Below are 27,409 nucleotides of genomic sequence, written 5' to 3' on the forward strand. Positions count from 1 at the left end.
CAAAGTATGAGGAAAGAGAAGGTAAGAAAGCCAGAGCTAGAGGGCAGCTGGGCCAGGGGACAGTAGTAAGTTGCCTGAGTGCCTCTGGGGCTCACAGACACTCTTCCTGGGGCCTTCCCTCCCCAGGCGCAGAGCCTTATGGATGTTGCTGGTCTCTCCTTGCAAGGAGCCCAGAAGGACAAAACGAAGGGGGATGTCAAGTGGGCTGTCCAGGTTGCATGAAGATCTGGGAGCATACCTCCCCTCAGCACCCCCAACCGCCATTTGACATCTGGCTAGGGACACTCACAGACCCACAAGGTAGGCGTTCTACAAGGACCAGACCCATCACTGAGCCTCAGCTCCATCTTGCTCTTCCTTTCTGCAACCTAATGTGTCATAAGTCCATGGATGTGTCCCCAAGTTCCCTCTAACTGAAGGGGTCGAGACAAGAGAAAAAGGAGGCCAAAACTGTCCCTAGGCCTGGGGCCCGTCCATGTCATGGGGCAGCATTCATGAGAATCACAAGGTGTCCTGGGTTGAAGGTCACTCATGTTCAGAAAGCCTTTCACAGAGGCCCTCATCCTGTCCCCAAACACCAGGGAGACGGACTCCCCCGCCCACCAGGAGGGAAGCACATAATGATCCAAGTCTGCTTGCCCCCATTTCACAGAAGAGAAACCGAAGGACAAAGCATTGAAAGAACAAATCTGGGAGTAGAGTTGGAAGATAGAAAAGACTCTGGAATCTTGCTAGTCTCCCTCCTCCCAAGGGGCAGCTTATGACTCCAGGATCACCCCCTTCCTAACTGTGGCCTAGGGAAAGAGACTGAAACCTTCAAAGGTGTGATTTGGATGGTGACAATGCAACACAGGGCCAGTACCATGATGCCCAGGACTTGGGGTCTTCCACATGAGGCCAGGAAGCTGGAGCCCAGACATTTCAGAACCCATGGCCAGGCCATGTCAGAGTCACCAGAGGGACTGACTTGACAGACATGACAGCTGAGCTTGCAGCAAAGAGTGACTCACAGCCATGGGAGGTGAGACAGGGAGAAGCAGCAAGGCTGCTGCTTCTTCAAAGCCCATGAAAGCTCTGGGAGGCTGCACTTCCCCCCTACACCGCAGGCCTGGGAGGCTCCCCTTCCAGGGAGATCATGGATTTTCTTCCCCCTCACATGGGGCTGCTTACACCAGGGAGCCCAAAGCCACACTTGGGGCCATGAGGTCATGAAAGGGAGGCTGATCCACTGAGAAGTGCCGGCACGTTCGGGAGACAGAGAAGTCTCTCTCTTCTCCTCTGATAGTGACCTGCTTGGGGTCATGTCCTTCCTTTGTCAGGGAGAGGAATTTTGACAGGACAATCAACATCTCTGCCCTCCCAGTGGTGGGAAGAGGCAGAAGAGTCCTCTGACTGCCCACCCTTCCATCAGGTGTCCCTATGAGACAAAGATCAAATAAATGCAGCAATGCAAGTGCTGGGTGTCTTTCAGCTACTGGGATTCTGATGAGAAGCAAAAGCAAGTCAGAGTTAGTGCACAGAATTCCTCAGAAAGATCTTATCCCTTATAGAGACCAGGAAAGTTGGGAGGTCAGGTGGAGAGACTCAGGCTGCTCTGGAGAGCTCTGCCCTCAGGCTGTCTCCTGCAACTGTGAGCAATCTATAAATCAATGTCACCTGATGGAGGTTCTGCCCACTCTGGGCCAGGCTCTGAGCACACCCACGAGGGTGAATTTTGATTACAATATTTGTTCCTCAGAGGGGGGCCAGAAAAATCATAGGCTAGTGAGAACTCAGCTAGGAAATTTATAAGGCCCAAACACTGAAGCACCAGGCTTATAGGTCAGGAGGGTAGCAAGAGAAAGAAAGGAAGCAAGGAAGGAAGGAAGAAAGAAAAAGGAAGGATGAAGGGAAGAGAGAGAAAGAAAGAGAGTAGAGGACAGACAGGGGAGGGAGGGACCCGTGGGTTCCTGTAGGGCAAAGGTGATGCCCAGAATCTGCAAAGTTCCTGCATTTAGTAGAACTATTCCTTTAAATCCCCTCATCCTTTCTCCCCCCTGCACCTGACCTTATGTGTTGATTTTGTTAGTTCTCTCTCCCACTGGAATGTAAGCTCCATGAGGGCAAGAACATAGAGCTAACTCAGCAGTGATACCAGCTTCCAGAACAGTGCCTGCCTGTTTAGTAGGGGCTCAATAGGTATGTATTGTATTCTGGATGAATGAACAAGGCAAGCAACATTTAGGACTCCCTTTCCTGGGTACACACTCTGGCTCCCAACCCTTTCTAGCTAAGCTGAGGTAAGATGACCAGACGCTGAAACGTGCATCTCATAAGCATTCAGTTGGGTGATCTTGACTATTGAATATATTCAGATAACCAGCACCCAAAACAGGATATGGAACATTTCCATGACCAAAGTCTTCCCTCTGGCCCATTTCCAAATCCAGCACCCCTGTCCTGGGCAACCACATTCTGACTTCTCTCACTGGAAATTAGTTCTCCTTGCCACCAGACTTCATATAAAGGGAACCAGCCATTATGTGCTTTCAGTGGCTAACTTCTTTGCTGTGCATGGTTTTGAGAATCATCCCTGTTGCTACATGTCCCTGCTGTCCATTCTCTTCCATTCAGAGTGTCTGTGCTGGATGAATGGTCCACCGATTGTGTGTCTGGTCTCTCACTGGCAAGCTTTGGTGGGCTTGTTTCCCCTTTGGGGCAATAATGAATGAAACTGCAATGGTTTTTCCTGTACAAGCTTCTCATGGACATGGGTTTTCTTTGCACTTGAGGAAATTCCTAGGAGTGGATTTACTGATTCTTAGGATAGATGAATGTTTAATGTTATTAAAAACAAAACAAAACAAAACAAAATACTGCCAAGCTGTTTTCCCAAGTGGTTGTGGTGCCCCCTGCTTCCACCAGCAATGGATGAGTCTTCTAGTTCTTCCACATGCTCACCAACATTTACTGTTCTCAGTCTTTTAAACGCAGTCATTCCAGTGAGCAGCTTTTTCTCCAGAAATACTATTATTAAGATATAATTTACATCCCCTTCCATTTACCCACATAAGTTGTCGAATCGGTGGCTTTAACTACAGTCACGATGTGGTGCGTCCAACAGCACCATCAATTTCAGAACACTTTCATTAGCCCAGGAAGGGTAATGCACTCCTTAGCCTTCAGCTGCCTTCTTCAGTCTCCCTCCTTACTCTCCCCAAGCCTTAGGCCACCCTTAGTCTACTCCATTTTTATGGATTTCCCCGACCTGGACATTTTCTGTAAATGGGATAAGAATAAGACACTGTGTGGTCTTTTGTGATAGGTTTCTCTCACTTAGCATTGTATTTTTGAAGCTCATATACATTGTGGTGCATACCAGCACTTGATTATTATTATTGCTGAATACTAGCTTTTGTAAAAACCTACCACATCTTATTCATCTTTACTCATTTGATGGACATTTGGGTTGTCTCCACTTTTTCTATTATGAATACTGCTGGATGAATATTTGTGTGCACGTTTCTGTGGGGACATATGTTTTCATTTCTCTTGGGTATATACCAGAGTGGAATTGCTGAATCAGATTGTGACTCCAGGTCTAGCCTTTGAGAAGCTGCCAATTGTTTTAAAAGTGGCTGTGCCCAAAGGACACAGTGCAACAAAACAAAGAGGCAACCCATGGCATGGGAGACGATATTTGCAAATGATTACACTACAGAGAAAGGGCTGATATCCAAGATCTATAAGTAACTCAAACTCTACACCCAAAGAACAAAAAATCTAGTCAAGGAATGGGCAGAAGAGATGAAGAGACACATCCCCAAAGAAGACATACAAATGGCTAACAGACATATGACAAAATGTTCACCCTCATTAGCCATCAGGGAAATTCAAATCAAAACCACACTGAGATACCACCTTATACCAGTTAGAATGGCAAAAACCAACAAGGCAAGAAACTACAAATGTTGGAGAGGCTGTGGAAAAAGGGGAACCCTCTTACACTATTGGTGGGAATGTAAGCTGGTGCAGCCACTTTGGAAACCAGTGTGGAGGTTCCTCAAAAAGTTAAAAATAGAACTATCCAACAATTAGCAATTGTACTACTGCGTGCTTATCCCAAAGATACAGATGTAATGAAAAGAAGGGCCACATGCACCCCAATGTGCATAGCAGCAATGTCCACAATAGCCAAACTGGAAAGAGCTGAAATGCCCTTCAACAGATGAATGGAAAAGGAAGATATGGTCCATATACACAATGGAATATTACTTAAAAATTAGAAAGGATGAATACCCAGCTTTTACATGGATGGGACTGGAGGAGATTATGCTAAGTGAAATAAGTCAAGTAGAGAAGTCAATTATCACATGGTTTCACTTATTTGTGGTACATAAGGAACAGCATGGAGGACATTAGGAGAAGAAGGGGAGGGGGTGCCTGGGTGGCTCAGTGGGTCAAAGCCTCTGCCTTCAGCTCAGGTCATGATCTCAGGGTCCAGGATCGAGCCCCACATCAGGCTCTCTGCTCAGCGGGGAGCCTGCTTCCCGCCCACCCGCCCCGCCCCACCGCTGGCCTCTCTGCCTCCTTGTGATCTCTCTTTCTGTCAAATAAATAAATAAAATCTTTTTTTTTTTTTTTTAAAGGAGAAGAAGTGGAAAATGAAAGGGGGGATTGGAGGGGGAGATAAACCATGAGAGACTATAAATTCTGAGAAACAAACTGGGGGTTTTAGAGGGGAGGGGGATGGGAGGATGGGTTAGCCTGGTGACAGGTATTAAGGAGGGCACATATTGCATGGAACACGGGTGTTATCTGCAAACAGTGAATCATGGTACACATAAAAAACTAATGATGAAAAAAACTAATGATGTACTGTACAATGACTAACATAACACAATCATTAAAAAAAAAAAAAGTGGTTGTATCATTTTACATTCTCACCAGCAGTGTACGAGGGTTCCAGTTTCCCCATATCCTTGCCAACACTTGTTATTATCTGTCTTTTTAAAGAAGCCATCCTAATGGGTGTAAAGTGTCTCATGATGGTTTCAACTTGCATTTCCCTAATGCAGATAAGGGAGAGTGGGCATCTTTTCTTGTGGTTAGAGACCATTTGTAAGTCTTCATTGGAAAAGTGCCTATTCAATTTTTCCTTGAGTCATTTGTCTTCTTATTGTGGAGTTGCAAGAGTTCTTTGTGTGTTCTATGCAGAAGTCCCTTTTCAGATATGTGATAAGCAAACATTCTCTCCCATTCTGTGGGCTGTCTTTTCTTTCTCTTGATAATATCCCCTGAAGCACAAAAGCTTTTAATCTTGACAAAGTCCAAATTATCTATTTTTTCCTTTTCCTTAGGTGTAACATCTGAGACTAGTGATGTTGAGCAATTTTGATGTACTTCTGGTTCATTTTTGTATCTTCTCTTGTGAAGTGTTTATTCAAATTTTTGGCCATCTTTCTCATTGAGTTGTTTACCTTCTTATGTGCTGTGATATATGTCCCCATTCTCTTGTTATCTATTTGTTTTCTTAATATTTTTTTAATTCCAGAAAATTTTAACTTTCATGAGATCTAATGTATTCATTTTTTCCCCTGTGATAATTGCTTTTAGTGTTCTGCCCAAAAAGTCTTTTTCTACCAGAGAGTCACAAAGCTGTCCTGTGACCTTATGTACAAGCTTTACGGTTGTGGGTTTTATATTTAGCACTATGATCAAATTAATTTGGGGGCATAAAGTGAGTTTGTGGTTCACTCATTCTGCATGGATACATAGTTGTTGCAGCAATTTTTTTTTTTTTTAAGAGAGAAAGAGAATGAGAGAATGGGCGTGGTGGGGGTCAGGGGGCCATGGAGAGAGGAAGAGAATCTTTAAGCAGACTTCACACTTGGCTGGAAACCTGACTCAGGGCTTGTTCTCAGGACCCTGCGGTCATGATCTGACCTAGCTGAAAGCAAGGGTGGCTGCTTAACTGGCTGAGCTACCCAGGCACCCCGCAGCAATATTCATTAGAGACTTTCCATTCCACTCTGTATTGACCTGGGAGCTTGGTTAAAAAAAAAAAAAAAAAAAAAAAAATCCATTAACCATGTATGTATTGGTGTATTTCTGAAATTTCTAGTTCGTTTCATCGATCTATTTGTGTCTACTTTTGCTGATACCACATTGTCTTGACTACTCTAGCTTTACAGTGAGTCCTGAAATAACTCAATTCTTCCAACTTTCTTCTTTTTCAAAATTGTTTTTAGCTATTCTAGACCACTTGTACTGTTTCCTCAAAGAAAGCTGTTGGGGGCGCCAAGCTGACACAGTAGGTTGAGCATCCATCTCTTGGTTTTGGTTCAGGTCATGATGTCAGGGTCTAGTGATGGAGACTGCGTGTGGCTCTGTCTGAGTGTGGAGTCTGCTTGGGATTCTCCTCCTCCCTCTCTCTCTGCCACTCCCATTTGTGGTCTCTGTCTCAAATAAATAAATCTTCAAAAAAAAAAATTCTGTTGGATTTTTATTGGGATCAAGTTAATTCATAGAACAACATTGAGACTTCCCATCCATGGACATAGTATATATTCATTTCTTTTTTTCTCCAGTTCTTTAGGAATTTTTAAATTTCTCTCATAAATATTTTTTTAATTTGCTGTGTAGAGATCCTGCAAATATTTTGCTGGATCCTTTATTTATTTATTCCTTTGTATCTAATATTTTTTATGCTATTTCAAAGCATATCTTTTAAATTTTATTCTCCAGTTGTTTTTTAATAGTATATGGAATGGAATTATTTTTTTATATTGACTTTGTATCTTTGGCCTTGCTGAATTCTCTACCACTTTTGGCTTGTGTGTGTGTATCTGTGTATCCCATTGGGTTTTTCACATGCACAATTATGTTTTCTGCAAATAATGACAATTTCACTTTTTTTTTTTTTTTTTAAAGTAATCGCCATGACCAACATGGGGCTCCAGAGTCACATGCCCCACCAACTGAGCCAGCCAGGTACTTCTTTTTCTATATTCTGCCTTTTAATTTCTTTTTCTTGCCTATTGTACTAGCTAGGATTTTAAGCACAATATTGAAGTGGTGAGAGTTGACATGTTTGCCTGTTCCCCAATCTTAGAGAAAAGGGATTTAATATTTCACCATGAAGTGTAATATTAGCTATAGCCTTTGTGGATAGTCTTTATCAGGTTAGGGAGATTTTCTTCTCTTCTTAGTTTTCCAGAAGATTTTTATTTTAGATCTGAGAGATTTTACTCCCACCCTCCTACCCCTACACCCAGGCTTTAACAACAGTACTGAGCCCTCTTGGTGCTTCTTTCTGACACAACAGTATGACCCTCAACTCACAGTTAACTCCCGTGTTTAAGTGCTCCTCAGTACTTAGAGTTTCTATTCACTTTCCTCTTTGAGGCCCAGTGAAAGAATGCAGTGGGAGCTTTGTCTAGACGAGCTTGGACTTTGATAGGAGAGAGAAGCTACATGCAGGTAATCACTCTTAAGTCTGTGGAGGAAGGGCCAAAAATGATGAAGCCCTCTGGAGGCCCCAAGTAAAAGAGAAAGAGAGCATATCCAGCAATGGTAAGACCAGGGAAAACATTAGGAAAGGGATAGAGCTTGAATTTGCCTTGAAAAAATGACTAATATTTGGACAGGGACAGCAGAGGGGAAGAAAAAATCAGGAAGATAAAGCATGTTTAGAAACCAGCAAGTGGGGGCACCTGGGTGGCTCAGTGGGTTAAAACCTCTGCTTTCAGCTCAGGTCATGGTCCCAGGGTCCTGGGATCGAGCCCCGCATTGGGCTCTCCACTCAGTGGGGAGCCTGCTTCCTTCTCTCTCTATCTGCCTCTCTGCCTATTTGTGATCTCTGTCTGTCAAATAAATAAAATCTTTAAAAAAAAAAAAAAAAAAGAAACCAGCAAGTGCAGTTTGAGGAAGGTGGAACATACACTGAACAGGTAGTGAGAATTAGGGCCAGAACAGGAAGGTCAGGGTTAAATCATGCAGCACTTTAAATAGCTAAAATTAGGGAGCTGAGATGTAAATGAAATAATTGCAACTTCCTATGTATTCCATAGTGTATGAATCACCTTAATAAATTACTTCATATTCACAACAATTTTGCTAAACAAAAATAATCTCCCTCTTACAAATAAGGAAATTGAAGCTCACAGGACAAAGTAAACAGTCCAAAGTTACCAGGTGTCTCAGTAAATTTCTGAACCAGGATCTTAGCCTAACATTTTTATCCTCCTTTCTCAAATACTGTTTTACAAGGATGCCTGGGTGGCTCAGGTCATGATCCCAGGGTTTTGGGATTGAGCCCCATGTCAGGCTCCCTGCTCAGTGGGGAGTCTACTTGAGGATTCTCTCCTTTCTCTGCCTCTCTCCTTGCTCACACTCACTCTTCCTCTAATAAATAAATCTTAAAACAAAAACAAAAACAAAAAACTTCTCTGGATCCCTATATTACTAGACTATGCTGGTTAGGAGAACCTCAGGATTTCCAGGCTCAGAGTACCAGGATACCCAGAGAAATGGGAGGGAATCAAGGACTTTTGCAAGCACAGATTGCATTCCCACTTGGGTCCTGAATATGAACAGTTCTGTTCCTATAGAAACCAGATGCAAGAACACTTGAGAAAGGCTGAAGAACAGAGAGACCATTATCTGTGACTTCCTGTTCTGTTTTCTGTGTGTGTTTTAAGATTTTATTTATTTACTTGAGAGGAGAGAGAGAGCATGAGGATGAGTGAGGGGGATGGACAGGTGGAGGGTCAAGCAGGCTCCCTCCAGAGCAGGAAGTCCCATGCAGGGATCCATCTCAGGACCCTAAGATCATGCCATCCCAGGACCATGAGAAAATGACCTGAGTCAAAGGCAGATGCTTAACCGACTGAGCCACCCCGCTGCCCCAATTAAAAAAAAAAAAAAAAAACTTTTATTTATCTTATCATTTATTAATCTTGTATTTATTTATTTGAGAGAGAGAGAGCCTGAGTGGGAGGGGCAGAGGGAGAGAGAATCTCAAGCAGACTCCAAGCTGAGCTCAACACGGAGTTCAGTCTCACAACCTGAGATCAGGACCTGAGCTGAAACCAAGAGTCAACGTTTAACCAAATGCACCACCCAGGCACCCCCAAAGCTACTGAGAGTTTTAACGTCCTGGGTTAAAGTTCCACAGTCAGTTCCATGTGATATGTCCCGGATAAACTTCAGGGAGGAAGCCCCAGCTAGACAACCAGAGGTCACCTTTCTATCATATTATCAATAATGATATGGGCTCTGACCATTTCTCCCTGAAACTCTCTCCATAATCCAGACCTTCCCTAGATTGCCAAAGCTTCCCCACAGGGCAGCATTTTGTCTTTGGAGAGATACGATAGTCCAGTTCTTCATTTTGTCTTGGCAGGCCTTCCCTTTCTGTCTCTGGCAGAAAATGCAGGATCTAGCTCCTGGCCTAAGTAATAATGCCAGCAGAGGTCTAGGGTCTGCATGAAACAAGGTCAAATATACTTAGGCAGTTAAGGAGAGGGAAAGCTGGTCTCCAAGGAAGAGAGCCACCTTCGTGCACAGTTAAGGGCACAGCCCTCAAGAAACTCTAGATCTTCTCCCTTGAGGAGTAACCCTGTGGCTGGCAGAGGCATTAAGTCAAGAGACTAGGCAGAGCTAGCCTGAAGAGGAGGAGCATGTACACAGACTTCTCTGCTCCACGCCCAGCACTTCTGAGCTATGACAAGACCAGCTGTCCTTAACTGAAACACCTAGTCTCATTCAAGATTTTTGCACTGGTGGTAGGGGTGCGGGGGAGGGGGGCAGCGCGTGGGTGGCTCGGTTGGTTAAGCATCTGCCTTGGGCTCAGGTCATGATTCCAGCTTCTGGGATCAAGCCTCCCATCAGGCTCTTTGCTCAGATGGGATCAAGCCTCCCATCAGGCTCTTTGCTCAGATGGGAGTCGGCCTCTCCCTCTCCGTCTGTCTGCCACTTCCCTTGCTTGAGCTCTCTCTCTGTCAAATAAATAAACAAAATCTTAAAAAAAAAAAAGACCTTTGCACTGGCCAGGGAGCCAGGAGCAGAATGGAGGTGACTCTGAGACCAGTGGCCAACAAGGGAACTTCTCAGTCCTCCCCTCTGGCAATCCCAGGTGCCTCTCTTGCTGAGAAGCCAATCCTTAACCCAAAGCTCCTCCCTCTCCCCTCTTCTCAGAGGAGGGGTCCTGGGAGAGTATTGGGAGAGGACTCGGTGTGGAAGGAGGCTGGGAGAACGCATGCCCTGTCTGGTTTGGACCTTACTTGCACGGGAAGGTACCACCCGCCCAGAAAGACAGGGGGCATGAGGCACAGGTCACTGAGGTCAGAGCATCTCAGGAACCCGGGATTCTGGGAAGGGACTGAGACTTCGGGCCCAGTTCCTGGCTGCTGTGACCAGAGACCAGCGCCCTAACCGCTCCGAATCTCACTTTCTCATCTTTAAAGGGTTAGAGCAGACCACCCACCTCCTGGGGTCGCAGTGGGGATGAAATAAACCGATCCTTGCGAGAACCAGCTCCTGGTCCTAACGCGATTATCTGTCAGTTAGTTGTGCTGCACGCACGGGTCAGTCCTCTGGCCTGCGTCTGTGTGAAAGCACGTGCCTGCGCTCCCTGCTCTTTCTGCTTGAAGGCGATCCCCAAATGACCGCCTGGCAGCCTCAAGACTCCCCAGAACGTCCCGGCACATCCCAGACGCTCGGGCAGAGGGATGGTAGCCCCCCTCCTCCCGCAGCGCGGTGTCTGGCGGGGACTGTCCCCTGCTGGGCGCGCCCAGCGGCGGCACACCGTGCGCGCGTGCAGGTCTACACACGCGCACACGTGGATGTGCGTGCGTGCGACCCGCGCGTTCCGAGGGCTCGGGTTCGCGCGGCGGGTCTGGGGGCCCGGAGCGGGGCCATTATTCCGCAGCGAACCGCACCCGCACCCGCCGGGAAGTCAGGCGGGACCCCGCGGGCCTCCTGGGCTCCCGCCCCCCAGCTCGGAGCCACGTCTGCCCTCCCACGCGTCCCTGCGAGCCGGAAGGCGGGAGCGAGCGGCGCGCGCTGCTCGGGCCTAGGGCTGCCTGGCTGTTGCCGGGGAGACCTCCCCGGGTCCGGTCCGGCCGCGGAGTGCGGGGGAGGGGAGAGAGGGGCCGGTCCCGGGCGGGTGCCCACCCCCGACTCCCGGCCCCGGTCCTCTCCCGCGAGCAGAGGGAAGGCTCCCGAGCGCCGCCGAGACCGCGGGAAGCCGGGCACAGGCCCAGCGGCCGGTGGAAGCAGAGCGGAGAAGGAGAAAGAGAGGGGAGGGGGAGCGAGTAGCTCGCGGCAGAGGGAACAGCAGATTGCGCCGAGCCAATGGCAACGGCTGGACGAGGTGGCACCAAATTCCCTTCGGCCAATGACGCGCCGGATTCTACAGAAGCCCATTAGCATTTCCCCAGGGGCAGGGGCTGGGGCTGGGGCTGCGGCTGCGGAGCCGCGGTGTGTCTGCGGCATCCTGTTTGCGCGTCTCCAGCCCGCAGCGCGCCTCAGCTCTGTCTCCTCCCCTCTCCCGCCCAGGCGGCTCTCCCACGGCGAGCCAACTCTGCGCACTTTGCCCCTTGTTGGCAGCGAATAAAAGGGGTCTTAGGAAATACGGGTGTCGGTCACCCACTGCCAGCTCTAGCCTTTAAATCCCCGGCCCGGGAAGATCCACGCACAGCGGCTCGGAGCCCGACACGGATCCCGCGTTCCGCGAGCAGCGCCGCGGGTCACCGCGCACAGGCCGGCTCGGTAACCGAATTCCGCCCGGTGTGCGGGCTGTCCGGAGCCGCGCTCTGCCGTCTCAGCCGCGGGCAAGTGCTCCCAGCATCAGAGAGCCCAGATGCCGGCCCACTTGCTGCAAGAGGAGGTGAGCTCCGGGCGATTGCCCCAGACCGCGGGCGCTGGGTGGACGAGCGTCTGTGTGATCCCCGCGGACTCTTAGCCATCTTTTGGGAGTTGTACTGCTTTCAGTTTGTCGGGAAGGGGGAATATAATTTGAGGACTTTGTTCCCCAACTTTTGTTTCTTAAGCTTTAAAGAAAAACCCGCTTGTACTTTCGTGTCTGTGTGCATGCGGGTTTTCCTTTGTGTTTTTTTAGGGATGTGAGTGTTTTATTACTCCTCCTTGCCCCTGTACCATCACCTTGAGGTTCCATCACCCTCCCCAGCCTATCGGCACAGTTCCTGGGGACTTCCCTCTCTCCCATCAGGGGGTAAACCGGGCTCTCGGTGGTTAACGCGGGCTTTGGGGGCAGGGTCTGTGTCTGTACTCCACCCTTCCCCCAGCTTGCTGAGGGAGTGAAGTGGCGGGGGCTACTGCACGTGTCCTCGACTTTCCTGACTCTGGTTCCTCTCCCCTTCCAGATCTCTAGCTCCTACACTACCACCACCACCATCACAGCACCTCCCTCCAGGATCCTGCAGAATGGAGGCGGCAAGTTGGAGAAGCTGTACTTGGAAGGAGACATCCGCCCTGAAATGAAAGACGATATCTATGATCCAAGCTACAAAGATCCAGAGGGCCCAAAGCCCAAGGTTGAGTATGTTTGGAGAAACATCATCCTTATGTTTCTGCTGCACGTGGGAGCCCTGTACGGGATCACGCTGGTTCCCAGCTGCAAGATCTACACCTTGATCTGGGGTAAGAGATTCTCTTGTGCTTCAGACCCAGTACCCCCGCTTCTCCCTACTCCTTTAAGAAAGTAGGATCTTGCATACAGAGGCGACAGCCCTTCCAGGCCCAGGTTTTCCCCGCCCTGTCTCTTGGTGAACTGACAGTGGTGGGCCACGAATGGGGTCTGGGGGGATCGGGATGCAGGAGTGACAATTCTGGGGGTCCTTAAGTGTGGGTGCTGGGCAGGGAGCCCTGAGACCACGTGCTTCAGGCCTTGAAGTGAGTAGACCTGTGCCAGAGAGTCAGCTTTCCCTGTTTTCAGGTCATTTGCTTGGCTGCCTGGCCCAGCCCTGCCAAGGCCACGACCTGGGAGGCATGGGAACATGGGACTAGAGCAGCAGCTCTACGGGGGATGTGCGGAGCACACTCAGAGCACAGCAAGAGAAACTGCTCAGGACAAGAGTTAGCAGAAGGGGGAGGAAGAGAAGAGGTTACCCACAAAATTCTTTGGCCCTGGCCCTTGGCCCAGCCAGGCTGCTTTGTTAAACAGACAGCCGAAGAAGGCTCCTGAATAAGCCCGGTTACACAGATGTGCTGTTCTGACTCCATGTAAGTCTCTGGGGAGCTATACATGCCACCGAATGAACGTGTTCTGGGAATGAAATGAGGTCGAGGAAACATTTCCAGTTCCCATCTAGCCTGCTCTAGTCCTTGTCTCCTAATGTCATTAAGTGCCCCCTACCACCGCCCCCCTCCAGCCCCTTGCCTCGGGCAGCCAGGCCAGAGAAGAGAGCCCTGAGCAGCCCCAGCCTCGAGGCTGCGGCAGTGAGGGAGACAGTTCCCAGTTTGTCTCTAACCTGCCCTTAGCTCAGCTCTTTCCGGGATGCCTGGCTATGAGCTGATGCAGGGCCCTGCCCCCTGGACACACACATGTGCTTTGCAGGCATTTTCCCCTCTGCTACCCAGAGCCAGACTTGGGAAGGGGGAGGTGGGAGCAGAGAGCCCCAGTGTCCCAGGGGCTCTGCCTTGGCCCTCTCTGAGAATGGTGATTTCAGGATTGCCCTCCAGAAGACCGCTTGAGGGGTTCCAGCACAGTCCTGGGTATGGGGTGCTTGCCAACAGCTGCACTCTTGGAGGACGGTGTGTGGAACCGCCCAGGTGTAGCTACTTCCCCCGGGACCTCTTTTTCCTAAAGGTAGTTGTCTTGGGAAATCCTCTTGAGTGCCAGAGACAGAAGTACAGCTGGGTAGATCCGCTTTCTTTGGGATTTCTAATTTAACAGGTACAACTGGGACAACGGTGCTTTTTTAGGATTAGGAAGGTAGTTCTCCTTAGATGATCAATGTGGGTCATTGCTGGGGCCGGCCAGGCTCAGAGAATCAGTTCATCTGCAGGCCAGGAGGGGCTCTTCTATCTGGAAAGAGCAGGGGATGCATGTTCTCTGCCCCTCAGAGAAGGCAGGGGAAGAACTTCAGCTGTAGCGGGAGAGCTCAAGAGCAGGAGTGAGGGTCTCCCGGGAAGACTGTGGCTTCCCCTCTCCACCCTTTCTCCCCAGTAGAGGAGTCTTCACAAGTAGTTTTTGTCACCTGGAAGCCCAGAGTGTGGCCAGACAGCCGCTCATTGCTCCTCACCCTTGGCTGCTGGGGCGGGGGGGAGGGGCAGGCAGAGGATGATCCCCAAGCCCAGGCTGCACCCACTAGCTTTTTGGTGTCTTGCCCCTGATGTGTACCGTGCCTTAGGACAGAGAAACGGACTGGATGGGGACTTTCTTTTCCTGTTCCTGGGCCCTATACTGGATGACTTAGGCAGATGACCAGCTGGTGGAAGGGAAATCAGATTAGGAGGAGCAGGGGAGGGTCAGAGGCCCCACCTTCAGAGTTGAGGAGCTTGGCTTCACCTTTTCTTGTTTTATCCCTAAGGACAGTGTTAAATTAGCGACGGGTTGTGATTCCAGTATTTCTCATGACTCTGAGCAATTTTGAGCGCCTCTCTGAAGAGCCCTTAGGGGGAGGACTAAAGAGAGATCTCTGGGAACACTGAGGGCCTAGGGGTAAAACTTCTCAGGTCTCTTTCTTGGAACCAAAATGAGGAGACCTGACTCAGGCCCGCAGTCTGGACGTTAGTAGAGACACGACTCTCCCACTGGCTTACGGTCTTCTGTTAGACAGGCTTTCAAGATTGGTAGGAAAAGGCACTGGAGTGTATGGGCTCTTTTCCCAAGGACCTGGTAATGCTACTATGATCTTAGGCACTTTCTAAGTCGACTTGCTAGGGTCCTCAGTGGAGGACCTCGGAGGACCTCAGAGCTTCTGAGTGCTTCTGCTTTCAGGCCCGAAGCCATTTTTCTTCCTCCTCGATGTTTGGTGGGCTGTGGCTCAACTCTCACTTTTCCAGGTGCCTGAAGTCAGCACATGGCTGAGGCCAGCAAGTTGCCGGAGGCCCTTATGTCAGCCCAGAGTTTGGGACAGTGGGTATTTGGGACAGTGGGTAGAACTTGCGCTGGGACAGACTCGGGCTCCATGGTTGTCCTCCAGGTCCTGGAGGAGGGATAGGAGAGCATGGAGAGGGAGATAGGATTAGGGGAGGAGGGGGGCAGGAGTTGTTTAGGAAACTGGTATCTATGGCTGGAGAAGAACACGGGACAATTTGTGACACTGTTCAGTGTCTCTGACTGCGACTGAGTTCTGTGGCCACTAAAGATCCATTGTTTCTAGCTGCTTCCCCAGGAATGAAACATTGTCAACAGTCACTGCTCTATCAAGGCCTCAGCCCCTGCCAGCTAGAGCCAACAGAGGGGGACGGGTATACCCAGGAACCCAGTTCCCAGTTAGAGACTGTATCTCTATATCATCCAGAGATTAGATCCTGCAGGCCTCCAGGAAAGGTGTGGCCGGACGGTGCTGGGGTGTTTCAGTGAACACTTGGAGGATTTCCTGCCGCCATCTAGAATTAGCCTTGCCAGAGGGAGTATGGGCTGACCAAGGCACATGGCAAAGGAGAGACAGGGGAACCATGTGGGTATCTTGGGGAGGTGGACAGGACAGCAGGAACAAAGAGTGCTTGTTGACAAAAAACCTGGTCTCCAACCATACCTCCATTTCTCACCAGCCATTTGACCCTAGATAAACACAACACTTCTCAGCGTGTATTCCTTCCTTCCACCGCAACGTGAGGATGTTAAACCCCATTCAAGGTATTCAGTGACTCAGAGAAGATCAAGTCCTTAGCAAAGCTTAAGACAGGGCAGATTTTTCCCCTGATAGGACTGCACTGCCTGCTAGGATATTGAAATCCCTCACGCTAGTTGGTACATAGCCATCATTCAGAGCCTTGTGAGTGTCCCTGAGAGCTCAGGGTCCCCTGAATTGGCCAGCGCTCAGACCATCCTAGCTTTCAAGTAGCTTAATACCACCTGTGCTTATGGGTGGTGAACTTTGCAGGAGTCATCTATGGTACTTAGAACTTTGGAAAAGGTTAGCTGAAGGTCAAAGCAGATAGGACCAGGGACAGTGTCCCTCACCACGGAGAATGACAAGTAGCCAGCTGGGTGGTGGTAAGAGCCTGCATCTCTGCCTGGCCTTTCTCAAGCGCCTGGGACTCAGCTAATTCCAGAGGATGGGCAGTGATGGTATTTTTCAAGGGGTAAAAGTAAGGGACAGAGGAGACCAGGGCATCCCTGGAGTTCAAGATGAAACAAATCCTCACTCAAAGCCTAAAGAACACACAGACTTGGACGGGAGCCACCGTGTGAATGCCTTCCCAGACGAGTGACTGCCCACATTGACTTTCCCTGGTAGGATACCTCTACTATTTGTTCAGTGCTCTGGGCATAACGGCAGGAGCTCATCGCCTGTGGAGTCACCGGACTTACAAAGCTCGGCTGCCCCTGAGGGTCTTCCTGATTATTGCCAACACGATGGCCTTCCAGGTGAGAAGCTGCCTTTTTGCTCAGCTCTTTTCTCTCTGCTCTTCTGATGGTCCGGGGGCAGAATGGAGACGCTCAGCACCTAGAGAGGAGCCACACGCAGACAGCACTTGGCTGTCCTCTCCCTTTATGGTCACCTCAAGCGCAGCCCCAGTCTCTTAAGTCCACACTGGAAGAGGGAAGTAGGAGATACACAGGTAATAGTCTCAGTGTCACGGGGTGGTAGTTTGATCCTCAGGTCCCTCTGTTATCACGTAGTCTGGGCCACTGTAGTCCTTTATCATAAGGGCTTACTGTGCCTAAGCCAGGAACTGACCCTGGTATCCTGGGCAGGCGCTGAACAATAAATTCACGATTCGAGGTGAAAAGCTTACGATTCCTCCACAACAGGGTGGAGGTTGATGTTTCATAGACTCTTGAACTCTGTGTCCTCAGGTGTAAGAGCAAATACTTCCGTAGCCCCATGTGCCTGACTATTCTAAGCCCTTGGCATAAATTAGCTCATTAAATCCTCACAACAGTCTTAGAAGGGAGGTACTGACCCGCATTTTACAGACGAGGAAATGGGGTCACTGAGAAGTTAGGCGGACCGACATCACGGTCCTGTATCAGGCTGCCAGCCTGGCTGAGTCCAGAATTGAGGTTTGTTGAGGCAGAAGGTGAGGAGCAGAGACAGAATGCAGGGGAGTGGGAGAAGGGAACTCCTGGTTGGTAATGGGGAGCCAGGGACAAAAGATGGCCAGGGGTATGAGGCTTAGCTGGGAGCGAGAGGAAAAAGGAAATAAACTGCACTGATCCCTTTCTTCATGGCAGTGTCCCAGGTCCTCGCAACAGTCAGTTAATCCTCTGGGTCACAGCACTTCATGCCTTGAGGGCCCTGATGTTGTCTTTGTGGGGCAAAGGAGGAGATTTAGCACATCCTTTAAGGCATTGAAAGAATCCCGGAGAAGCACAGAGGTCATTTGGAAAAGCGGTCCGGACTGTGATTTCCTAGCCATGAAGTGTGTGGCATGAGACTGGAGCTCCCGGAAGCTTCACCCACCGACCAGGACCTGGGAGGCAGGCTGCCTGCCCCAGGCTCTCCATGCCCAGGGGTTTGGCACCCCATGAGGACCTTCTCCGATGCTTTTTTCTTACTTAAAGAATTGCCATATGCTTTTCTAATGAAACCAAGCTCTGTACCATCTCCTCCATTCTGCCCACTCCGTAACCCTCAAGAGGCTAGTCCTACTCAGGTACCTGTCCTGGGACTTCAAATTGCTTTTCCACTTAAGCTTCAGTGGCAAGTTGGGGGAGCAGAGGAGGCCCGCTGCAGGACTCCTCGGGTACCCCGACTCCTGGGTATTCTGTGAGGGTGGGCTTGAGAGCCAAGGGCTCTTAGAGTTGCCTCTCCCTTGGAATTCTCCGCAGAGGGAATCTCTGGGCAGGCCTACATTCCTCTTCTCTGTCCCTCCAGAACGACGTGTATGAATGGGCCCGAGATCACCGTGCCCACCACAAGTTTTCAGAAACGCATGCCGATCCTCACAATTCCCGGCGTGGTTTTTTCTTCTCTCACGTGGGTTGGCTGCTTGTGCGCAAACACCCAGCTGTCAAGGAGAAGGGTGGTTTGCTAGACTTGTCTGACCTCAAGGCTGAGAAGCTGGTGATGTTCCAGAGAAGGTAAGTGAAACAGTAACAGAGCTGGGCATCTGGTGTTTGGGGAACCCCCTTTTTTCTCTGAGAGCTTATAAACTTAACCTGAGAAATACACTGGGTTTGCATGTTCCAAATTAAATTTAAACCCTAATAGTTAATAGTCCACAGGCTCACGGCCGTGGACTGTTGTACTTCCTCTCAGAGTTCTCTTAAGTAAACCACTTAGATTCAGCAAATACTTAGTGACCTAGGATGGTCACGATACAAAGACGAATGTGTCACAGTTCTTACCTTCAAGGAGCTTGTAGCCTGTTGGGAAGCAGAGAGAAAACCGAGGGTCTGCATAACTAGGATTCGTGGTGAGATATTTTCTTTACCAATGAGAGGCGCAAAGGAAAGGGAGATAGTGTAGTGGGTGGGGGTCATTGGGGAAAGGTTTATAAAGAAGAGAGCTTTGGAATCCACTGATGGGTAGAGATTTTCACAGGTGTGTGCCAGGAGGGAGAGTACAGAAAGAAAGAACATGAAAGCATGTTCCAGCAACAAAGGCCTTCTGCTTGAAGTGTAGGGTGTGGTCGAAGAAAGACCAGAAAGAAGCTGATGCTATTCTTGTAGAGCCTTAAAAGCAGATTTAGGATTTAATTCGATAGGCAGTGAGAACCCATTACAGGTTTTTTGAGCGGGAATGTGGTGTAACTGGAGGTATGCTTTAGAAAGGTTACTCTCAGGAGGGTTGAAAAAAAGAAAAACACCAAGTCAGAGAGGTGAGAAGCAGGGCCAGGAGTTCAGAGCTAATGGGGATCTGTGCTGCAGAAGCAGTGGCAGGAACAAAAGTCTGATGCAGGGAATACTAATGACACAAGAGTGTAAGACTTGAGTGCTGAAGAGAAGCAGGAAATCCGTTCCCTGGGAATGTCAATGGCGTGGTCCACATTTGAGACAGTGAAGAATGGCATGGGGCCTCCGGAGGACTTGGGTGACTGAAGGACAGTGGCTCCCTGAGGAGGAAGAGGAACAATTTTGAGGTGGCTAGCGGGACCTGGAGGCAAGACACAAACCCTAGACTCTGCAAAAAACATGGACAGAAAAGAGAAAGGAGCCTAAAGGCAGAATGGGAAAACAGCCTGGGAAGGAGAACTCAAGTTTATGAGCTGGTAACCTGGACCTCACCTGTTTCACCAAGGTGGTGTGCTGCTACAGTCAGAAAGAACAGTGGGTTCAGAGGCTGGAGACAAGCCTTCCAATCCTTGTTCCACCGGTTCCTACTGGTGTGATGCTAGAAAAGTCATATAACCCCTCATTACCTCATTTTCTAGAAACTGGGATGTTCTCAAAAGATTGCCCCACCCCATCCCCTCTTGCTGTGCCTCTGGCTACATGGTACTCAAGTAGAGGGGAGGAGACGGTCCCAGCAGCTACAGAGGAAAATCAGGCGGGACCAGGAGCCGTCCTCTGCCCTCTCACCCAGCGTGTGGTCTCTCACTGTAGGTACTACAAATCCGGCATTCTGCTGATGTGCTTTATCCTGCCCACCTTGGTGCCCTGCTATTGCTGGGGCGAGACCTTTCGAAACAGCTTGTTCGTCGCCACTCTGTTGCGTTACGCCATCGTGCTCAACGCCACGTGGCTGGTGAACAGCGCTGCCCACCTGTACGGATACCGCCCTTACGACAAGAACATTAGCCCCCGAGAGAACATCCTGGTGTCCCTGGGAGCTGTAGGTAAGTCCACTGTCCACAGCAAGACCCTTGCTAGTGGTCCACTGGTTTGGGTATTAGACGAAGAGCCAGAAAAACCAGATGAACCTGTTCTAAGACTTCTTTCTGGCTAGTTTTCCACTAAAGGACAGTATATGAGAAGACTCTTTGGAGTTGGGCTGCAGATCTCATGTAAAAAGGAAAGGGTAAAAAGTAACAGTGCCTTTGATTTCAGGTTCTAGAACCTTCACAAACGCTATGTTTGATCAGCCCCTTTGGGTGTTATTTTCCCAGTCACCTTTGGGGCCGGACTCCCAAGTCTTGCTTGGGGCAGGGAATGCATAAATGGAACAACAGGATCATCTGGATAGGCCGCGAGCCTTGTGTCTTATATTCATACATAGTATAGGAGCCCCTGGGTGCTGCAGTCAGTCAGGCATCCGACTCCACTCTTGGTTTCGCCTCGGGTTGTGATCTTGGGGTTGTGAGATCAAGCCCCGTGTTGGGCTCTGAGCTTACGGAGGAGTCTGCTTGGGATTCTCTCTCCCTCTGCCTCTGCCCTTCCCCACTACACTCTGTCTCTCAAAAAAATTAAGTAAATCTTAACTCTTAAAAAAAAGAAACAGGCTCTATAAAATGTAGAATAACTCCTTGTCATTACATTTAATCAACTTCTGTTTTCTCTTGCTATATTCGAGGAGGTCGTATTTGAATTGTGTGCTGTGTCGTAGGGCTTGCTGGTGCCAATATGAAGGACATCAAAGCACTTGTTTATGGCTGTTAATGACCGCCTATCAGTCTTATCTCTTGTCCTGTCTTTTTCTCCGGCTTCTCTTCTGTGCCGGGAGCAGCCCTTACCCACAACGTGGCTTCAGGAACCACCACTAAAGAGGTTGGTTTGCTCACAAGTGCCTGCTGGCGGAGCTAATGCTGACTATTCATGAATTTCTTTCTGTTGTTCCAGTCCCACTAGCCAGAGCCTAAGACAATGGGCTTCTGCCATCTGTCTCTGTTCTTTCTTGTCACTGCTGGCAACTAAATATAGACCTTGACCAAGGCCTGGAATTTATTTTCCTTAAGCAGACCCCTGTGGCCTCTTCCTCACCAGCGATCAGGTGCCATCATTGGTCATACAGTATATCTAGGCAGCCTCACTGGTGCACACGTTTCTGCACACCACAGTCTCGCCTTTGCTTTCTCTCTTTAGAAAATCTTCCTTTAGATTCTCAACCCCGGCTCTCTCTCCTGTGTGGACTGAGGCATTCTTTCCTGTCTTCTGCCTTCTCATACTTCTCACTTTCTACCCTTGTGCCTGTTCTTCCTTTGGCCCATGTTTGAAGTCAATCACTAAGGCTATGTAAGTCTGAGATTTTCCTAGAAATAGAAGTTTCTAGAATGAGATTTGTCCCACGTCACCCCAGGGTCTACACTGAGCTTCCCCAACTCCAGCCTCTCTATGAGCATCTGTTCAGAATGGCGGCCAGTGTCTTAGGTCGTCTCCGTTGCCCTTCATTTCTGCTCCCTGTCTCTCCCTTATCACCTCCACCTTTGTTCTGCCGTGGCTGGTCTCTATCTGCCAGTCTAATCTGTTCCTCTTGAGTTACCTGCCACGCAGTCACATGCTCATTTGCTCGAAGTCAAAGCTGACCTCCTCCCTGGAGCCTTTCTCCCGAGGTATCTTGCTGCCCCAGTTGCAAAGTCTTGTCCTTTCTTCTATCTGTGGACCTTCCTCTTTTCTGTCTCTCTGCTGGGTGTGGATCTGATTCCGTTTTAAATCTGATAAGTAGAGGTCTGTATCGAGCTTTCACGCAAAGCCACTTATGGAAATTAGTAATCCTGTCAGTACCTTTGGCCTGGTGGTTATCCCAGCCTCCTACTCAGTTCACACTGAATAATCAGGTGTCACACGGAGAGGACAGACCTTGACTTGCCCTGGATGGTGTCATTTACTCTGTAGGACTTCCTTCACTTGCTTGTTATTAATATCATTACTACTCTCCCGGGGTTCTTTTATCTTCAAAGAGCTCACTGTGCTCTTTTATTAGCTGTTCTTGACCCAGCTTTCCCCCAGCTTTAGGAGGGTCCGTATTGTTAATTGTTGAATACCATGCAAAAGAAGAGTTCTGCCAAGGGTTGGAGAACTTGCTTTCTGTGGAAAAGAAAGCAAGCCCTGTGGAGGGCTTCCACAACTACCACCACTCCTTCCCCTACGACTACTCTGCCAGCAACCTCACCACCTTCTTGATTGAGTTTGTGGAGATTCCAAAGCTTTACCTCTTCCTGAAATTCTCCGACACCAGAATGTCTTTGTTTTCCCTCAACCCAGCAAAGTGAGCTGTTCCTCTCAGACCCTCAGAGGTTAGAGGGAATATCTAAGCATTCTCATTCTTACTCCCTCAGAGAAATTCTGTTTTATTAGACTCTCCCCGCCCACCCAACACACCCCAGGGTCGAAGCTCAAAGAACCAGAAGCCGGAGCAGTTCATTCCAAAGTGGTAGAAGCTGAGGAAACACGGGGCCCTGCACTGGGCCCCTTTCCTCCTGTTGGGCTGTTAACTGCCTAGTTCTGTCTGTACTGTCCCCCCTTGTTCCCACGTAGAGGTGGTTGGAAGAAGCGCGGCCAAAGTCCTTCATTCGGGACCCTCTGCTCTCCCCACCCTGACACGTGCTTCTGTACCCCAAGAGCCTCTGGGGGTCTCAGACCAGTACTTAGGGAACTTGCCCACCTAAGATCCCTTCCCGGCACTGAGCCCTTTCTCTCTAGTCAGCTTCTAAACTCTGAGAGGAATCCCTGGTCCTGCTCTGACACAGGCTCCTAGAAAGACTTGGTGGCCAGATCTCCCCAGTTATTTCTTAAGATGCCTCTGAGGCGATCAGTCTGGTTCAGAGCCGAAGAGACTGGACTTGCTCGTCTGTTCAGCAACAGCAAGTTTCTGCTAGGTTTGAGGTTGGCTGCTGGACACCCCGCCTGCGGAGACCGAGACGACCCAAGAAGACCACCACGTTGTGCTGTGCGGCTCCATAACGCTTGTCCTTGCTTTTGTTCCAGGGGAGGGCTTCCACAACTACCACCACACCTTCCCCTACGACTACTCTGCCAGCGAGTACCGCTGGCACATCAACCTCACCACCTTCTTTATTGATTGCATGGCTGCCCTCGGTCTTGCTTATGACCGGAAGAGAGTATCCAAGGCTGCTGTCTTGGCCAGGATTAAAAGAACTGGAGACGGAAGCTACAAGAGTGGCTGAGTTTGGGGTCCCTCGGGTTCCTTTTCCAAAAGCCAGCCAGGCACAGGTTTAATGTTCTGTTTATTAACTACTGAATAATGCTACCAGGATGCTAAAGATGATGATGTTAACCCGTTCCAATACAGTATTCTTTTAAAATTGAAAGCCAACAACTCTGCCTTCATGATGCTAAGCCGAGATTCTTAGTTCTCTCTTATCCTCTCTCTCTTCTAGTCCCATTGTCCTTTTCTCTGTTTGGTTCGTAACCACCTTCCTTTCTGTCCTTGCTCATTGCCTCCCAGGCAAGCAGCTGGTCATTCGTGGGTGGGTGTCCAGCTTCCACAGCCTAGACAACCTCTCTGTAGTCCAGAATCAGTGGTCTTTGCCCCACATAACTCTTCCCTTGAGCTGTCCTGAGCTTTAGGGTGGGTGGCTCATGCTAGAGGTATGAGAACATACCTTCTGGGAAGGCCCATGTTAATTATCTTCAGCTCAGGCTTTTGCGAGCTGGAATGGAAAATAACTTTATTTGGCACAAAGCTTCTAAAGCAGGTAAACCGGCAGGGGAGAGAGTTCGCGTGCATGGTATGATTGAGAGGTAAAGATGGGGTGAGGTGGGAAACAAGGCAAGGAGCTCCTGCTGGGATTGGACACACACGGTTGCTTGCCTAGTGAGGACCTGGAGCCCCACCAGATGGCATGCCTCCTTTCTCTCCTCACTCTGAATAGGGAATGGCCATAGAGCCCAGCTAGAACACAAAAGCAAATCTCAATGTCCCAGTGTAGTTTAGGTTGGAGATAAAGAAGCAGCATTTAGTTTGTAGTAAAAGTGGTCTCTCCTGGGGAAGGATTTTTTTTTTTTCCTTGAATAACAGGAAGATTTCTTATTCCATATGATGAGAAATCTTGAGGTTGGTTGTTTGCAGAATTGGGAGAATCTAGCAGATCACAGAATCATCAAAATTCTTTCTTCTTTCTGCTCTGCCATCCTCAGGCCATTGGTCATCTCCCATCATGGTAATAAGGTGTCTGAAGCATTTCCAGACATCCAAAAAAGGAACGTGTTTGTGGCATAGTGGTGAGCGTAGCAGTCTTCCAAAAAAGGAAGGCTTCTAAGCGGTGGAGTTGGGTTCAGCATCAAAATATATATACATACACACTCTGCTTGGAACGTTCAAGTAATTCACTTAGGGTATTTCCCTCTGAAAGAGGGGTGCTTGAAGGAGAGGAGAAATGAGGTGGGTTGTCTACTCTCCTCTCACTGCTGGACAGGAGATGGAGAGGTTCGGGGCTAGGTCTGTTGGCACTTCCTAAGAGATGACTTTACAAAGGAAGGGCTCTGAGAACACATTGCCAGGGGATTCAGAAGGTTACTGCTGAGTAAGTCATCGGGTGTCCTGATTTAGAAGCTGGTTATACAAACAAACTAAATGTTACGTTCATTCATTCATTCATTCTAGTTTCTCCTTGGAATGAGTACAAACTAGAAGGCTTTTCCCTGCAGTGCTGAACCATTTCTCCCAGTCCTTCTCAGTTAACTTTTAGCGTAAAGTGTAGGACTGCCTGGGGGGCGAGGTAGGAATCTCTTAATTACTGTGGGTTTTGATTCCTGGCTCTACCCTATCTGTGCATCCCTCCCCTCCCCGGTTCTATCTCCTCCCTGATGTTTTCTTCTCTCTCTGGACAGGAAGCCTTCTCTGTGTGTACTCGGAGGTAGTGATGGTTCTTGCTCACCAGGCAGCTCCCTCTCCTGCAGACAGAACGCTCAGGGTCACTGAACCACTGTTTCTCTTTATAAAGTTAGCTACCACTTTCACTTGGCCTCCAGAGGCCCTCCACCTACACCCTTGAGCTCCCCTGCCACACTGATGACTCAAGAAGAGGCTGGCAAACCTTACTAGAAACATCCCTGGCTCAGGCACTCTCATGAGGCACAACCAGGCCAGAGGCTTGGATTGTGCCAGTGAGGCAGCCATGGAGCAAGAAAGGGGTTTGTTCTGAGCCGCCTCTGTCTCGCTCGGTACGCCTGCCCAGCCCGAGTCTGTGCTCCCAGCGGACAGTGCAATGCTTGTAGAAGTAGGAGGGAGCCTAGTCTTCACTGGGAAGCACAAGAAGCAAAGGAAAGTTCCAAAGTGCCTCATGCAAAAGGAGGCCCTGTTCCCTGGAGTCAGGGTGTATTGCAAAGCCCGAGACTTGGGATCTGAAATGCCATGAACTTTGCTGAACAGCATTTCTGTTTGGCAAGCTAACCAGCATTCCCCACCACACAGCCTAGGGCCACAGCCAGGATAGTGTAGAAGAGGTCTGAAGAAAAGCATCAGTGTTTTGAGAACCTTTGACTTCCCCTGTCCCTGTATCTCAGTCATCAATGCAAAAGCCTGGCTTTACTCTCTGAAAGATTGGAAATGTATAATACCAAATGCTCTCTGTACTGTTGAGCCCCAGTAGTGGAAGGGAAGAGGGCCTTTCTTCCTGTATGTATTGAATAGCCAGAGGCTACAAGTGGACTAAAGGCATCCACACCTTTAGAGCTGTTCCTTCAGTAGAAAAGAGTCTAATGGAACATCACTGTAGTTCAGATCTGCTGGCTTGTGGACTTAGCCCTTGGAAATGCCTGTTGGGTAGTTTCAGTTCGACAGGTTATCAGATGCCTGCTTTATAATTCTGGACCAAAACCAAGTCTATCTTTCTGTTCTAATCCTGTCCCAGGGATCTGGTCCGTACCATGACCCTACACAAGGCTGGACAGGGTCCTCAGGCCGAGGGCCCCTCCATATAGGATTTGGAGGTAGAGGGGTGTCTGCTAAGTAAGGAAAACTTGTCTTCAAGATTTTAAAGCTGAGTTCAGTTGACACATTAATGATCCAGAAACTCAAGTCTGAATTTCTAACAGTCCTTGCTTTGTGGGTGTGCCGACAACTTATTTGGGTGCCTTACATCTTTTCTAATCAGTGTTGCATATGAGCCTGCTCTCACTCCCTCCTCCCTCCCTCCGTGGAGTTCCTTTGCACCTGAGACCCTGCAGAAGTGGCTGGTAGAAGAGGGGGCCTGGCTGGAGAATGATCAGTGTAGCTGTTCACAGGATTCCCTTCTGGGCTTCATTTTGGAAACTTTTCTTAGGGCTGTTTTTATTAAGTGCCCAAATTTGATGGAGGGTGGAAGTAATCTGAATGTATTTGATTTACGATATTTTTTAGATTAAAAGATGGTTGTAGCATTTAAAATGGAAACTTTTTCTCCTTGGTTTGCTAGTATCCTGAGTGTATTCTCTGTGAGTATAGCTCAAATGGGTCAGCGTGAAAGGTCAAAGAAAGCAAGGTGTCCACATGACGCGGGTGGTTAAGGCCAGCGCCTCTCCTACCACTGTGCCACTGACTTGCTGTGTGACCCTGGGCAAGTCACTTAACTATAATGTGCCTCAGTTTTCCTTCTGTTAAAATGGGATAATAATACTGACCTACCTCACAGGGCAGTTTTGAGGCGTGACTAATGCTTTTTATAAAGCATTTTGGGATCCTTCAGCAGAGGAATTCTTTTAAGTCCTGAGTATTTTTATAGTAGCAGTATCCACCGTGAACTTGTGTCCACCATGAACCGTGTGTCCCGGATGCTATCATTAATCGATATGATTCTCTCTGAGAGATTGGATAAATCCATTGGATAAGTGGTGGATAACTAGCCAGACAAAATTTGAGAATGCATAAACTTATTGCCATGGAAACGATACACAGGATACCTTTTCCTTGATTGGGTGGGATTTTTTTCCCCTTTTATGTGGGATAGTAGTTATTTGTGACCTAAGGATAATTTTGGAATAATTTCTATTAATATCAACTCTGAAGCTTAGTTGTACTGATCTGAAATTGTGTTTGTTCATAATAAAAGTGAAGTGAATCTGATTGCATTGTGTCTGGGTGATTTTTGGCTGCGATTCAAAGTTTCCTGGAACTTATCTGTATGGTCTACCACGCTGACTGTCCCTGTTCCAGGTACCTTTAAGAGTAAAAAAGAAGTCAGATGCTACACCGGCTGACTCATACCCTGGTAACCCGCCCTGCCCTGCCTAAGGGTAACTTTAGGTTAAATGCAGCCTTGGCAGCAGGAAACCAGGAGTCTGCTGCCATGAAGTCAAACACATTTACACCAGTTGGCGCTTCAGCCCCGGGGAAATGCCAGGTGTCTTGTGTCACATGGTCACATGGGCCCAAGACAAGAGACAGAGAGGAAGAGCACAGCAGGAGAGGCCCAGGCTGGGCAGTCTAGGTCAATCATCCAAAGAAACATGAAGAAATGTGGTCCCTCC

At 48.9% G+C, this 27,409-nt stretch overlaps 2 protein-coding genes across 3 annotated transcripts in view; one reads left to right on the forward strand and one right to left on the reverse strand.

Moving 5' to 3' along the window:
* Positions 1-27,409, reverse strand: part of PKD2L1 (polycystin 2 like 1, transient receptor potential cation channel) — a 155,858-nt gene that overhangs the window by 53,649 nt on the left and 74,800 nt on the right. The gene's annotated exons all lie outside the window — the stretch shown is intronic.
* On the forward strand, positions 11,412-27,005 carry SCD (stearoyl-CoA desaturase). 2 transcript variants are annotated; one of them, XM_032313042.1, is made up of 6 exons: positions 11,412-11,872; positions 12,369-12,645; positions 16,416-16,546; positions 18,000-18,205; positions 19,670-19,903; positions 22,053-22,895. In XM_032313042.1, exons 1-6 carry the CDS (start codon positions 11,846-11,848, stop codon positions 22,210-22,212), a joined length of 1,035 nt encoding a protein of 344 aa, XP_032168933.1. In that variant the 5' UTR covers positions 11,412-11,845; the 3' UTR covers positions 22,213-22,895. The 2 variants fall into 2 exon arrangements, with proteins under 2 accessions (XP_032168933.1, XP_032168932.1); XM_032313041.1 differs by lacking the exon at positions 22,053-22,895 and adding an exon at positions 22,928-27,005 and having other exon boundaries at positions 11,414-11,872; positions 19,670-19,902.

Source organism: Mustela erminea, chromosome 14 (genome assembly GCF_009829155.1).
Source record: "Mustela erminea isolate mMusErm1 chromosome 14, mMusErm1.Pri, whole genome shotgun sequence".
NCBI classification, from domain to species: Eukaryota; Metazoa; Chordata; class Mammalia; order Carnivora; family Mustelidae; genus Mustela; species Mustela erminea.